This window comes from Terrapene carolina, unplaced genomic scaffold (genome assembly GCF_002925995.2).
Source record: "Terrapene carolina triunguis isolate 2854851 unplaced genomic scaffold, T_m_triunguis-2.0 Scaffold374, whole genome shotgun sequence".
Classification (NCBI taxonomy): domain Eukaryota; kingdom Metazoa; phylum Chordata; order Testudines; family Emydidae; genus Terrapene; species Terrapene triunguis.
Genome location: NW_020664725.1, coordinates 12,458,902 through 12,474,127, shown reverse-complemented (window position 1 = coordinate 12,474,127; position 15,226 = coordinate 12,458,902). Strand labels below are relative to the sequence as shown.

At 49.9% G+C, this 15,226-nt stretch overlaps 1 protein-coding gene across 1 annotated transcript in view; it reads right to left on the bottom strand.

Moving 5' to 3' along the window:
• Positions 1–15,226, bottom strand: part of USP2 (ubiquitin specific peptidase 2) — a 50,204-nt gene that overhangs the window by 13,056 nt on the left and 21,922 nt on the right. Inside the window, exons 3-4 of the mRNA XM_026657885.2 lie at positions 12,381–12,431; positions 1,928–2,051 (exon numbers count right to left, since the gene is read on the bottom strand). Of these exons, the coding sequence (XP_026513670.1) occupies positions 1,928–2,051; positions 12,381–12,431 (175 nt within the window). The remainder of the gene's footprint in view (positions 1–1,927; positions 2,052–12,380; positions 12,432–15,226) is intronic.

The following is a 15,226-nucleotide window of genomic DNA, read 5'->3' as shown; positions in this document are numbered from 1 at the left end:
CAGCAGCAAAGCCCCTTTAATTAAAAGAGCAAGAGGCCCTGTGACAGACCTCTTGCTCAGCTAGGAGGGGTCTCCTCTCATACCCCAGAGGCCCTCCTGCCCCGCAGAGTGGGGACTTGAACCAGGGTCACTCACAATCCAAGCGAGCACCCTAACCCCCGTACCATAGAGGGACTTGAGAGCTTACCTTGCTCCGGTTAATATATAGTTAAAGAGGAAGGCTTGAGCGGTAAGAGATTGAGACGCTCATCCCTTCACAACCAACACGGAAGGGCTCTGAACCAGGATCACCCAGGATCCAAGCGAGCACCCTAACCCCCATACCATAGAGGGACTTGAGAGTTGCCTTTGCCCAGGTTAATATATAGTTAAAGTGGAACGCTTGCGAGGCAAGAGATCAAGGGTAGTACAAGCAAGCAGCTCTGGGTAATGTGGGCTATGGGTTGTTTGCTAAGAAGAACAAAACAAGTGAGAAACTACCACCAACAGTGGCATCCTTCAGGCAGCACCTGAAACTTGCAAATTATCAGCTCACATGGAATCATGAAACAAGTTCAGTATATTCAAGTGTCCCCTGTTACCCCTGGATGGGTGACAGACAGCACGGGACAGCTCATCCCTACCATGGTGACGCTGCTGCCTGCTCCAGAAGCCACCCTTCCCTTGGTGTAGTGTAGCTGGGAGAGCTCCTGTGGAAGGAGGAGATGCGACTGCCGCAGAGAAGATTTGCTGTGTTCCCATGCATGCAGCTGTGACAGGGACGAGTGTAGCAGCAGATTATCTAACAGAGACTCTCGGGGCGGGGGAGCAGAAATGTTTCAACTATCTGCATACTATTGAGACTATGTTTGTGAGTAAATATAGCTCGAAGGGGTGCTGCATTAGCTAGCCATTCGTTAGCGGTAGGGGTTACATTGAGAGCACATGGCTACACTTTGTTATTCACACAATACAGTCAGACAAGACAGCCCTTCTGCTAAGAATCATTACTGTTCTACAAGGCATTCACATGGATTGTCATTGTATTCAGTGATAGTAAGACAATAACTATAGTTGTACCTGTGTGCTTTAGAGGTATGTCTCCAGTTGAGCAGACAACATCAAAACTATGTGTTTTATTTTATATTGAGGGATTAGAGGTATTGTTATCTGTGTAACTTATAAAAATAGCACACAGAAAACGGTTTCCCCAATCAGTCCATTCTACAAATAATGACAAATATTTTGACGTATTACATGGTACAAACAAACTCATACTGTCACGTGACTACAGCCTTTTGCTTTAACCTCAGGCAAACAAGTACAGGGAAATGTGTAAAATATATCACCTGGGACTAAATATGTCCCAAACTTTCCAAAACACTGCTATTTTGAGTGCATAGAAGTTTTCTGACAATTTTGGACAAAATTAGCCTGTTTCTTCGCGTTATGGGCGTTTTTGTGATTTTTCCACATTGGATGCCTAGGAACCTTTAAACATCATGTGATACAGGAAAACAACACCGCTTCCAGCATCTACAAACATCCTGCTGATGACCGCCAGATATGTGACTAACATGTGGTAGCAACCAATTTTTTCTAGTTGATGGGTTTACCCCTTAGTGTCTCCAAATGGGTCTGGGCAGGTAGACTAGTGATGGTGAGGCAAAGGGGTCACCGAGAGCAGGGGCTGGCAGGAGACGTGAGAAGAAAAGAGCCAGAATGACTCTCGCATCCTAGGGAGAGTTTTGCAGGAAAATCCTCTTGACACGGAGCCAGAGGGCCAAGACGCCAGGAGCCCTGTTTAGACAGGGTCACTCGCCGGAGGGGAGCTGCACTGAAAGGCCAAGCTGTGGGCCCCGGCTCAGCCCGCAATCTGCCAAAGGGACGGGCCAGGTGGAGCACTGGGATCTCCCAGCCCCGCCTGCAGGCACCTGGCTCCCCTTACCTGCCATTAGCGCGGTGTGCATACGGCTGTTGCTGTTGAGGTCCCGCACGTACTGGTTCTGCAAGCAGTAGTCCCGGAGCTCCTTCGTGTTGCTCAGACACTGCAGGATCGAGTTCATGAAACACTGCGGGGGAGGCAGAAGAGAAACCATGGCAACAGGAGACAGGACAATTCCAGCTGTGGGGGGAGATCCCTGGGAAAGGGGCCCTGGTGCCAGGGGTGCTGGGAAAGCCCACCTCAATCTGGTGTTTCAGGCCACATCACTGGAGGGCACTGGAGAGAAGGATCATCTCATCTGATGTGTGTCTCTAGAGCAGGGGCTCTCAGACTTCTTCAGATGGGGGAGAATGCCCATTAGAACAGAAACATCTGGGGATCCCCCCCCAAAGAGGGGGGTTGTAACTCTGCCAGACCTGTGTGCAGCCCCCAGGCTGAGAACCCAGGCAGTCTGTGCCATGCAAACCGGGGAGTTTGGGAGGGAGTTTGTTGGAGGGAGAAAGAATAAAATCAGCACGGTCTGGAAAGGCCACGTGGCTAATACCAACACTGCTCCTGGCGCTTCCCCCTCACCTGCGTCCAGACAGAGAACCTGACCAAGGACGCTTCTATCTAGGTCCTGGTGTGGATTTGCAGAGACTGTGGCCTGCATTTCCCAGTCATAGAAAGCCAGGGGGGACCATCCTGTGTGAGAGGTGTCCCTTGGTAAAATCTCTCAGGAAGCAGGTGGGAGAGCTACTGGAGGAGGTGGCGAGGCTGAGGAGCATCGGTGAAACAGGAAGAATTCACTGAAAACGTGCACATGGAGACCCCCCCAGGCAGAGGAAGCAATCCAGCTGCAGAGGACTGCAATAGCACCACCGAGGGAGGAGGAAACAGCTCCTGAACAGCGGGGAAGCTGGCTGCTAGCTAGTTCTGGCAGTGCTCCACCCCTGCTCCCAACCCACTGTCCATAGAGATCAAAAACCAGTATGCTGCCCTGGTAACGAGGGTTGAGGAATCTCCCCCAAAGGTGGTGGAGGAGGAGAAGCCATGACCTCGAGCAGATCAGCAGTGACACAGGGCTCTGGCAGTGAGGGTGAAGGAGCTGGAGGTGCAGGCGGTGTTCTCATTAATCCTTCCAGTCAAGGTTAGGGTCCCGGGCAGAGATAGACATGTCCTGGAGGTGAACGCACGGCTGCACAGTCATAGTGTCACCAGGAAGGCTTCAGCTTCCTCCACCATGGGATGCTTGTAGCAGGGCAGTCACCCCGCTCCGGTTTAGAAAGGGTTAAAAGCCAGCCATTGGGGAGGGCTGAGAATCAATAAGAAAAGGCTGGGAGGCAGCCAATCAGGGCCAGGCTGTGCCCTATAAAAGAGCTGCAGGGCTAACCAGCAGTCAGTCCTTCTGCAGCTTTGGAGAGAGATGGACCTAGCTGCCTGAAAGAGCAAAGGGTACCTTGGAGCAGGCTGAGCTGGGGAGCTCAGGCCTGGTGACCTCCCAGGCTGAGGCCTGACAGGAAGGCCTAGGGAGGAACTGGGGCTGCAGGGAAAGGCAGCAGGTCCAACAGCCTTGCCAATGATGAGTGGCCATCACAGACAGCAGTTGGCCTCTGGTGAGAAGGGACTAGATGATGACTGGCAGTAGACACTGAGGCAAGGTGGGTATAGGGGATTGGGGTTCCCTTGGAAGGGGAGGCCCAGAGAGTAGGGGCACTGCTGTGGGCAGCACCCCAAGGGAAAGGGGCACCAGGGTCCAGGAGGGAAATGGGGGGGCCTGAGGCAGGAGGGACACTGGCCAGCAGGAGGTGCTCCAGGGCTGAAAGAGCAATTCCTGAGGTGACCAGCAGGAGGTGCTATGCTGGTGAGTGCTCAATCTGTTACAAGGCTGTTCTGAGAAGGACTGCTGAGTAGAGATGGGGTCCACCTTACAAGGAAGGGGAGCAGTATCTCTGGATACAGACCAGCAACCTGATAAATGTCTATCAGGGATGGTCTAGACAGTATTTGGTCCTGCCATGCGGGCAGGGGACTGGACTCGATGACCTCTCGAGGTCCCTTCCAGTCCTAGAATCTATGAATCTATGAACCTAGTGAGGGGGGCAGGAGACAAAAGCCCCCAGGCAAGTCCAAAACATGGAGACTGGGGTGAAGGCCCAGAATTGGGGAAGAACATGGGCAATCACAGCAGGGACAAAGGACAAGAGGGACTATAGAGAGGAAATCAAATGAACCTCTTAGCTGTCTGTATGATAAGGAAAGTATGGAGAATAAACTGGAAGAGCTAGAAATGCTAACGAATTATCACAATTATGACAGAATAGGTGTCATGAACTAGGGTGGAAAATTCATGACTGGAATATTGGTATAGAAGAGTACAGCTTGTTAAGAAATGACAGGCAGGGGGAAAAGGGAGGTGGTGTTGCCTTGTAGATCAAAGATATCTACATTTGCCTGAGGTTGAGATAGAAGTGGGAGGCAGACCTGTCTCTGAGTAAGGATAAAAGGGGTAAAAAACAAGGGCGATGTCATGGCTGGGGTCTATTCTAGACCACCTAACCAGGAAGAATAGGTGCATGAGGCCTTTTTAAAAGAAACTAATAATCCTCCAAAGCACAGCAGTTGGTGGTGATGGGGGACTTCAACTACCCAGACACCTGCTGGGAAAATGAAACAGCAGGGCACAGATTATGCAACAAGTTCTTGGAATGCATTGGAGCTAACTTTTTATTGCAGAAAGTGATTTGATTTTGTCTAATAGGGAGGAGCCAGCTGAGAATTTCCAAGTGAAAGGCAGCTTGGGTGAAAGTGATCATGAAATGATAGTTCATGATTCTAAGGCAGGTGTGGGCAAACTTTTTGGCCTGAGGGTGACACATGGGTGGGGAAATTGCTTGCAGGACTATGAATGTAGGGCTGGGGCAGGGGGTTGGGGTGTGGGAAGGGGTGCAGTGTGCAGGAAGGGGCTCAGGGCAAGGGATTGGGATGGGGGTGTGGGGTGTACAAGGGGTTTCAGGGAAGGGGGTGGGGTGCACAGTGCAGAAGGGGGCTCAGGGCAGTGGTGCATGGAGGGGTGCAGGATGGGGCTCAGGCCAGGGGGTTGGGGTGTGGCAGGGGGGCTCAGGCCAGGGGGTTGGGGTGAAGGGGGTGCAGCAGGGGGTTGGGGTGTAGAACTGATGAATGAAATTGTTTTTAATTGTTCACTTTATTAATAAAGTGCCAGCTTTAGTAAGCCTGGCACTACAGGCAAAAGATTGTAAACTTTCAATTAATTAACCACAAACTCTGAAGGAAATAGGAGTTTAGGTTTGGATATTATAAATTGCTCTTCCAGGAGTTAAAAAGGGAAATAGCTCTCTCAGGAGTTATAAGTTGCTCTTTTGGGAATTAGGGGTTCTAGTGATTGATATTTATCAATTTGGTTTTGTGTTGTGGTTGGTGGTTGCTCACAATTGTTGAAGAAAATCTTTAAGAAAACACTGTCTAAAGATAGGAAATATTGCCTCTTGTACAAGAACCCACACCTTTTAAACACGTCTTGCAAAAATTCTGACACAGCCCTTGGTCTGATCAAGTGTAAGCTAATATCTAAACCCTCAACTCCAATGGAAAAAAAAGTAGCTGCAGTTTGGCTTCTATGGAAAACCCTGTAATGAGGTATTCCTTCAATTGGCTAAATGTAAAAATGAAAACAAAAAACTGCACCAAGATCTACAAGCCTCTGCTGCAAAAGCAGAAAAATGAAAATGTATGTCCATTAGTACCCAAACCCAGTTAGATGCTCTTAAGGATGTGGCGTACAGAGTTAAAACAGAACTCTCAAATCTTACAGCAGCATACAAAAGAAAAAAAAAAGGGGGGGGGGGAAATGGAAAGAAATATTTGCAAATAGACAAACTGCAGCAGTAACATCAGGAGAAGGGACACTTGAGACCCCAGAACAGGCAGACTTTTGGGACCCCTCTGGAGATTGGGAAGGGGATATTTGGGTAAATTCCTTCTCCCAGAGCCAAAATGCCATTGCAACAGTGCCTGCTTCTGCCTCAGACCTCCAGGCCATGGCAAAGTGGCTGGGGATTTTAAAACAATTTTTTTTCTAGCTGAAGTGTTAAGTTCCTTTTACTGGGGAAAAAGGAATAATTTAAACCCACAAGAAATGCACCCTTTAATAAACATTTGTGCAGCCCCAAATACTGGATACTGTGGCAGAGACTGAGCAGGGTCAGCCATGGTGGGAGCACTGTGCTAATTTGTTTCTAAGCGTCTATCTTTCAGGCTCTGAACCAGAACATCAGGAGAGCTGGTACCAGCTGAAGAGTTATAAAATACCATGGTTATAGTGTCGTGACAAAGTCTGTGTTGCATGTTCCGTGTCTGTCTCTGGTGGGTGTCCTGTGCTAACATTGGGTCCAGATAAACAGGAAAATACTACACTAAACAGGGTAAATGTTTTCCTCTGTTTTCCCCCATCTCCAACCAAATTATCAATCACATTCACCTCTATCCAAAAGACTTTGGTCCCCAATGCATCAGGTTTATTTTTTGTTAGGTTCTCTAATAATTTTTGTTGGTTTTGTTACTGATACTTTTGTATTGTTCCACACTTTCCTCTATGCACTCTGGTTCTACTTCCCCAAGCCCTGAAGGGTAGTTCATGGGCCCCCATAACCTGTAAGACCTTGGCCTGTGATTGTAGGGCCCCATCTTTCAGGTCCCCAGAGACCTCTTGAGAACAACTGTTAAGAATAGGGGATTCTGCAACATTTTAGCAACTGAATGTTAAAGTACACATCAACTTAACCTTGCATGACAACTGTGGTACTCCTACAAAATCTTTTTTGTTGTGTGTGCTTAAGGAGGTCCTGACCTCAGTGACTTATTATTTGATGGCTATTGCGGCATCAAACTTGGGCCTCATTTTGTTTGTCAATGTACCCAATTATTGTAATAGTGATGGTTTTATTGTACTCCCAATTATGATTGTTTGCATTTGTTTGTTATATCTGGTGTTTAGTTAATTGTAATGGTTTTAGTTAGTCACCTGGTTATAACGGTTTGGTTTGTTTGCAACAAATCACCTGTGCCCTACAATAACTACTGTAATAGATCAAGGGGCAGAGTGGTGTAGGAGCAGCCCACCTGGTCAGCTGTTCTAAATATAATTTTTCATCCCATCATTGTCATGATTAGTAATCCTGACTGTTATGTTGGTTCTAATGCTCTGCATGTGCTGCTGGATAAAACAGATGCATTCTAAATTGAAACCACAGGCTGACATTGTTTCACAATATACAGCCTTAAAACAATTAAAATAAAGTGACCCATTCAAGACCCCTGGATTGAAGGGTCAAAAGGGGGACAATGTAGAACTGATGAATGAAATTGTTTTTAATTGTTCACTTTATTAATGTAACTTCATAAGTAAAGTTTTTATGAATGAATGTTTCATTCATAAAACCAGTTACCCCAATAACTGGCTAATTGACAATTAAGATGCTTAAGAGCCATAGCTGTTCAGCCAGTTGCCCTTGTAAGTTTCACTGTTAATCCAATTCCTGCTTAAATCACTGAGACTTGCAGTGTTTCAGTATTGTAACTTCTGTTCCTTGTTTCCCATTCACTACACTTGCCTACATTGTAACATCTGTTCACTGTTTGCCATATTGTAATTCAAACCCCATTTTAAAACACTTACTCCATTTTGTAAGGGCTTGCTGCAACCTTCATTTTTGCAAAACCCTGCTGTAATCTTATTAGTTTAGTTTAGATGTGTGTGAATGAGCTATGTATGGAAAATGGATTCAACCTCCAATGCCAGCCTGTCCTGATGAAATAGAGTTCAAACACCAACGGCTGAAGATGCAGACAACAGCCCTAACAAAGTAAGAAGAGTCCACCCTAAAAAGAAAAGTACAAAGGTACAACAGAAGGAAGATCAAAGCCAGGTCCGAGGCTGACAGTCCCATCTGCAATTGATGGGTGATCAATCACACCGAACCCAGAAGCAGCGTGACACAGCAAGACCTATAGACTCTGGATTCAAACTAAAGCCTACAAAAAGGATGGGTGAGATGGAAGACTCTGGAGGGCAACTTTCTGCTGCCAACATGGGAGGGCAGAGCCAGCCTTTCTTTGTGCCTGGCTTTCCTGGTCAGTTAGCCGCCACAAGCTACGAACCCAAGCTGCAAAATCAAGCCACGGACTCAACCTATGTTCAGGACTGGTAACTATATACAGCAGCTGCAGAATGTCTGATAGGGGGGTGTGTGGGTATTGGGTTAGTTATTGGTCATATCAAATTGTGTTATCATAATAAATATGGCATCTTTGTCTTGGCCCCTGAAACAATCCTGTGTAGTTTTGCCTGCATAATAAGGGGGCTCAGGGGATTGGAGTGCAGGAAGGTTTCGGGCTCTGGCCTGGCACCGCTTACCTGGAGCGGCTCCGGGGTGGCAACAACACTCAGCGAGGCTAAGGCAGGCTCCGTGACCCCGACCCCACTCCGCTCCAGGAAGCGGCTGGCACCATGTCCCTGGGGGGGAATGGGGCGCGGGAGGCAGAGGACTAAGTCCGCTGCCCTTGCCTGTGGGTATCTCTCCCATTGGCTGCAGTTTCCTATTCCCGGCCAATGGGAGCTTCTGGGGAAGGTACCTACAGGCAAGGGCAGCGCATGGAGCTCTCTGCCCCTGCTCCCCCAGGGGCTGCAGGGACATGGTGTGGACCGCTTCTGGGAGCAGCGCTGGGTCTGTGGTACCACAGAGGTGGCAATCCTATGGGCTGGATCCAGCTCACGGGCTGTAGTTTACCCACCCCTGTTCTAAGGAATGGTAGGAGCAAAAACAGCAGAATAAAGACAATTGACTTCAAGAAGGCAGACTTAACCAAACTCGGAGAATTGGTGGGTAAGATCCCATGGGAAGAAAGTCTAAGGGGAAAGAGTTTAGCAGAGTTGGCAGCTTATTAAAGAGACATTATTAAGGGCACAAGCGCAGACTATCCCCATGCATAGGAAAGATAGGAAGTAGGGCAAGAGACCACCCTGGCTTAACCAGGAGATCTTCTGACAAACTCAAAAAAGCATCATGCAGAAAGTGCAAACTAGGTCAAATTACAAAGGATGAATATAAAAACACAAACAGGTAGGGACAATTAGAAAACCAAGGCATAAACTGAGATTAAACTAGCTAGGGACATACAAGAAAACATATTACAAATTCATTACAGCAGTGGTTTTACACTAAGATTTCCAAAAGGGTCTGCACCTCCATTCAAAAATTTTTAGGGATCTGCGGTTGAAACCCACTGCATTACAAGCATGAGGAAGACCAAGGAAAGGGTAGGCCCATTACTCAGCGAGGAGGGAAAGGCAATAACTAAACACAGCAGTGGCCGAAATGTTAAATGCCCTTTTGTTTCAGTTTTTCACCAAAGTGGTTAGCAGAGATTAGCCAATTAACATAGTGAACATCACTGTACATGCAGTAGGATCTGAGGCTAAAATAGGGTAAGAACTAGTTAAGAACTACTTAAACAAGTGGTGTTTTTGTTTTTGTTTTTGTTTTTTGTAGGTAGGCAGTCCTAGTGAAATACATCCTAGAATACTTAAGGAAGTGGCTGAAGGGATATCTGAGCCATTAGCAATTATCTTTGAGATCTCATGGAGGACAGGAAAGATCCCAAAAGCCTGGAAGAAAACCAATGTAGTACCTATTTAAAAAGTGGGGGGGGGGGGGAGGGAAAACTCAAGGTATTAGAGACCACTCCTCTTAAATTCGATACACCTCTACCCTGATATAACGCTGTCCTCAGGAGCCAAAAATGTTTACCGCGTTATAGGTGAAATCGCGTTATATCGAACTTGCTTTGATCTGCCAGAGTGCACTGCGCAGCCCTGCCCCACCAGAGCACTGCTTTACCACATTCTATCCAAATTTGTGTTATATCAGGGTAGAGGTGTACTTCTACAGATAACGGAGCAAATAATCAAAATCACTTTGTACCTATCTAGAAGAGAAGGTAATGGTCAACATAAATTTGTCAAGAACAAATCATGTCAATCAACTACTCTCCTTTGACAGGGTAACAAGCATTGTGGATGTGGGGAAACAGAATGTGTGATAAATCTTGACTTCAGTAAGGCTTTTGATACTGTCTCACATGAGCTTCTCATAAACAAACTAAGGAAATATAGCCCAGCTGAACCTGCTATAAGGTGAGTACACAACAGTTGGATAACCATACTCAAACTAGTTATCAGTGGGTCACAGTCAAGCTAGAAGGGCATATTGAGCAGGGATCAGTGCGGGGTCCAGTTCTAAACAATAGCTTCATAAATGATTTGGAAAATGGCATAGAGAGTACACTTATAAAGTCTGCAGTTGATACTATGTTGGGAGGGGTTGCAAGCCCTTTGGAGGACAGGATTCAAATTCAAAATGATCTGGAGAAATGGTCTGAAATAAATAGGATGAAATTCAATAAAGACAAATGCAAAGTACTACATTTAGGAAGGAATAATCAATTGCACAAATACAGCTTGGAAAGGAGTACTGCAGAAAAGAAACTAGGGATTATTGTGGATCCCAAACTAAATATGAGTGAACGGTGTAACACTGTTGCAAAAACAAGCAAACATGATTCTGGGATCTATTAGTAGGAGAGTTTGTAAACAAGACACGGGGAAATAATTCTTCCGCTCCACTCAGCACTGTTAAGGCCTCAGCTGGAGTAGTGTGTCCAATTCTAGGTACCACATTTCAGGAAAGATGCAGACAAAATTGGAGAAAGTCCAGAGGAGAGCAACAACAATGATTAAATGTCTAGAAAAGTTAACCTAACAGGAAAGATTGAAAAAAATTGAGTTTGTTTAGTCTGGAGAAGAGAAGACTGAGGGGAGAGAGAAGTACAAAAAAAATTGTTATAAAGAGGAGGGTAATGACTTGTTCTCCTTACCCACTAAGGACAGGACAAGAAGCAATGGGCTTAAATTGCAGCAAGGGAGATTTAAGGGCAGTTAAGCACTGGAATAAATTACCTAGGGAGGTTATGAAGAGCAGGTTACATACACCTGTGAGAGATGATAATACTTAGTTCTGCCTCAGCACAGGGGAATGGACTAGATGACCTATCAAGGTCCCTTCCAGTTCTACATGTCCGTGGTTTCTATGTGCAGGGCATCTCAGCACCACTCAGCGGCCGGCTCCAATCCAAACTGAGGCAGCGGGGACAGAAAGCTGCTCCCATCGGATAGTGGCTGGGTGGTCTGGGATTGGTGGGGTGAGTTCCCCATGAATGGAGGGTGTCCACCTGCCAACACCTTCCTGCACCTGTTGGCAGTCTCAGCAGAGGGCCCTGCTGCCCTGGTACTGCATAGCATCAGATAGGCAAGTGACAGACCCCCCGGCCCGACTCAGGGGTAGGATGTGGGAAGTCAGGGTGCCCATCTGCCCGTGGTGAGTGCTGCTTGTACAGCTGGAGAACTTACAGCGAGCTCTCTCTCTGTAAGAAAAATATGACCGAATGCTGAGGCTGGGGGATGGGGCAGGGCCCTTTCACGCAGGTGGGGCCCCGTCACCACCTCTAAAGCCAATTAAATGGGGCTGAGAGCCAGGCACACCCAGCGCCACAGCTGGGCAAGCAGCGTGGGGTGGCTTTACTACCGGCCCCAGCCCAAATTAATGATGCAGCTCCTGGCACCTGCTGATGAGCTACAGGGGAAGGAAGTTTCCAAACAGGCCCTTTCCCCTGGGGTTAACGCCTCCCCAGCGAGGAGAAGGGAAAGCACTGAGAGCAGGCACTGGGGTGCTCAGCCCCTTGGGGTGGGTGCAGGGCATCTTGGGGCTGTCAGTCCATTGGGGTGGGCACTAGGGATTCCTGGGTGCTCAGCCCCTGGGGAACTCTGGGCTGTCCGCCCCTGGGGATGGCTGCTGGGGATCTCCAGGCTCTCAGCTCGTGGGTGGGGGACTGCCTGCTGTCGCTTGAGGTTCCTCTTTCTATGGGTGTGTGGTGCGGAAGTGAGGGGCTGGCCCAGCGCTGGGGGAGCTGCTTGGCGATGCTGCTGCCGTCGGAAGCGGTTACAGAAGAGCTGTGCGGTGGGTGGGGCGGGCTGGGGAACCGCTGGCAGAGCCAGGAAGGGAGTTCCTAGCATTAGCACAGTCTTTCCTGAGCAGGAACTGAGAAGGCCCTCTGCGGATCAGGGGCATGAGTCAGGGTGGTGGGTGGGGCTGGGCGCCAGCCCCTTGGGTAATGCACGTCAGGGAAGGGCGGCAGTGGCTTGGTGTGGGTGGGGGACGGGGACTGGGTGCAGGAGCCTGACAAACCAGTCCAGCGGTCAGGGCTCCCTAGCGGTGCAACAGTCACATCAGGAGCCATGTCTCCAGGGTGACCCCAGCGAGCGTGTGGGGATGGGGCATGGCGCGAGGGGACCCTTGCCCTGGGAGGGAACCCAGCAGAGAGATGCTGCGGGGAAGGGACTCACCGTATTTCCAAGGTTACGGAGGCCGGTCAGACCCTGTACAGTCTTGGAGTTCTGCAAAGAAAGAGCACCGGGGGCAGATCAATGACGGCTCTCAGGCAGTCAGTCTAAAACCCCTGGCAGACACAGAGGGGAGCAGTGACCGGAGAGCTGGGGGGCCATGCCCTCTTGCCCCTCTGTAACCCCTCTGCCTGTCTGAGCATCCATGTGACGATCTAAGCTAGGAGTAAACCAACAGGCAGCTTTCTACAGATGCTCATTGACTCCTGCATCTCCACAGCCACCCCAGGGCACAGGCCAGTGTCACTACGTCCATGTTACAGATGGGGAAACTGAGGCACCAGGCAGGGCAGACACCTGGCCAAGGCCACATGGCCAGGCAGAACAGGGAAGGAGACCCAGGAATCTGGACTTCTTGTTCTTTGCTCAGGGTACACCTCCCATTTAAACCAATACTTCAAAGACCACCTCCTGCTGAGTCTGGGGAGCATTCCTAGCACCCACACTTCCACCCTCGAGGTGGGACTTTAGCCCTCATGGCAGCATGACCTGGGCCCTTCCTCCCAGTGGTCATTAGGGATCTAAGTGCCAGAACACCCCGGGGGACCACGCGGATATAGGAGCCTGGCTGAGTGAGCAGTGTCCCCCTCTAGTGGTTGGTGAACATACAGGGTAACAGCCTACTACTGCTACCTCCTAGTGGAGTTTCTCCTTCAACTTGAGTGGCAGAGGCCTGTGCGTTTGGACCTACGTTCATTCCCAGCTAACAGTAGGGGCGAGGGGTCGTTACACGAAGAGCTGAGGATGTTAACTGCCCCAATGGCCACGCAGAGACCCCAGGAGAAACACTCCAGCCTGCAGCGGGGTAAGAGGCGTAAGCCATGGAAGGTAGAGCATCCGCCCTCCCCTTAAAAGCACTGCCCGTGCCACTGTTCACCCCCATGCACACGCAGACTGCTGCGGCTATGGCTGGCGGAGATGGGTCAGAACCGGAACCATCCCCCCACCTCCACCCTGGGCTTGGGGGGCTCAGATTAAATGGGACCTGACTCAGCTGCTCAGAGGAGCATGGCCACGCTGAGATCAGCAGCAGCTTCTCCTGAGCACTCAAGAACCTTCCCCTTCCTCCAGCCCTTGGGAACCAGGAGGGGACGGGGTCTGTGAGAGGAACAGTGCTGCCCTGCAGAGCCCATCCTGCCCTGCCCCCAGCCTGGCGCTGCCTTGGCGAGGGGCGGGGACAGGCTGGCGAGGGGCGGGGGAACTCGGGCTTTCTCCCTGGAGCTCATTAATTCAGGATTCCTCAGACTCTTGCTGCGAGGGCACAGTCCAGAGATTCCTTCAGACATAAAGCCTGGCCCTGGGCTCAAAGTCCCGGGCAGTCTTTCATCTCTCGCCTGTCTCCTCCCTCCCCCTTAGCACCAAGAGCTCCGGGGAGCAGAGTTCTGTATGCCAGAGGCGAAGGCAATCCCCACACAGCTGATCTCTGGCCCCTGGATTTCCAATTGAGTGGATCCTTGGAGGCCAGGATGGGGGTGGCTGGAACACACTGCCACCCAAAGAGATCCCCTCACTAGTGAGGAAGGATGGCCCAGTGGTTAGAAACACAGATTCCCAGCTCTGCCTCAAACTCCTGGTGTGACCTTGAGCAGGTCCCTGGGGGTGTGTCCGCACTGTGGCGGGAGGGAACCCCCGCGGCTCAGGTGTGCCCGAACTGTGGCGGGGAGGCTGGGCCTCCCAGCCCGGTGTGTCCGCACTGCAGCAGGGAGCGAGAGAGTTTAAATGGGATTCCTTGGTCCTGCCGGGCTGTTGCTGAAGGACCAGTGAGTGCAGTGGGACTGAGAGAAGCCCAAGGGGAGGAACTTAAATAGCAACCAGCCTGAGCCATCGCCTTTCTTATTGGTTAACAGCTCTGTCATTCTGTGAGACCCAACGGGAAGCATGCCCCTGTTCCAACCTGAAAGCGGAAAGTAACAGCGGTCGGGGGGAGGGTTGTTTGGGGTCCCAGCCTGCTGAGCCCCTGCAGTGAAGCCGGATGAGGGGATGGGAAGCCAGGACTCCTGGGAATCTGTTGCTGAGCCATAACCCCACTGGGACTGACACCATAAGCGCGTAGGAGACAAACTCATTGTGCGGCTAAGAAGCAGTGCAGCCAGCACTGACAGAGGGCGGCCATGCCCAGAGAGCCCTGGGCAGGGGTTGGGGGGATGCCCATTGCCTGCAATACTGAACTAGGATGTGAAAGCAGCTTTCTGTCACTACTTTCACCCACCCAGCCTGAACTGGGTGCCAAGGTCAGGCAGCCGGAAAAGCCCCACTCAGCATGAAACGCTCCATCTGGGAGAGCATCAGGCAACCAGACCTTTGGAACTCCATCTATCTAGCTCAAGGGTAGGCAACCTATGGCATGTGTGCCGAAGGCGGCACGCGAGCTGATTTTCAGTGGCACTCATTGCCCGGGTCCTGGCCACCGGTCCGGGGGCTCTGCATTTTAATTTAATTTTAAATGAAGCTTCTTAAACATGTTAAAAACCTTATTTACTTTACATACAACAATAGTTTAGTTATATATTATAGACTTATAGAAAGAGCCCTTCTAAAAACGTTAAAATGTATTACCGGCACGCGAAACCTTAAATCAGAGTGAATAAATGAAGACTCGGCACACCACTTCTGAAAGGTTGCCAACCCCTGATCTAGCTAAAGTACACTCACCGAACTGCAAGCCAGCTTGGTTCAGCACGGCAGCCGACTCTGCCAGTCTCCCTGCCGCCCAGAGTGACAGCACTGTGAGCTTCCTCACAGCAGTGCCCCGACACTGCCAGCCAGAGTGACAGCGCTGTGATGTGCCT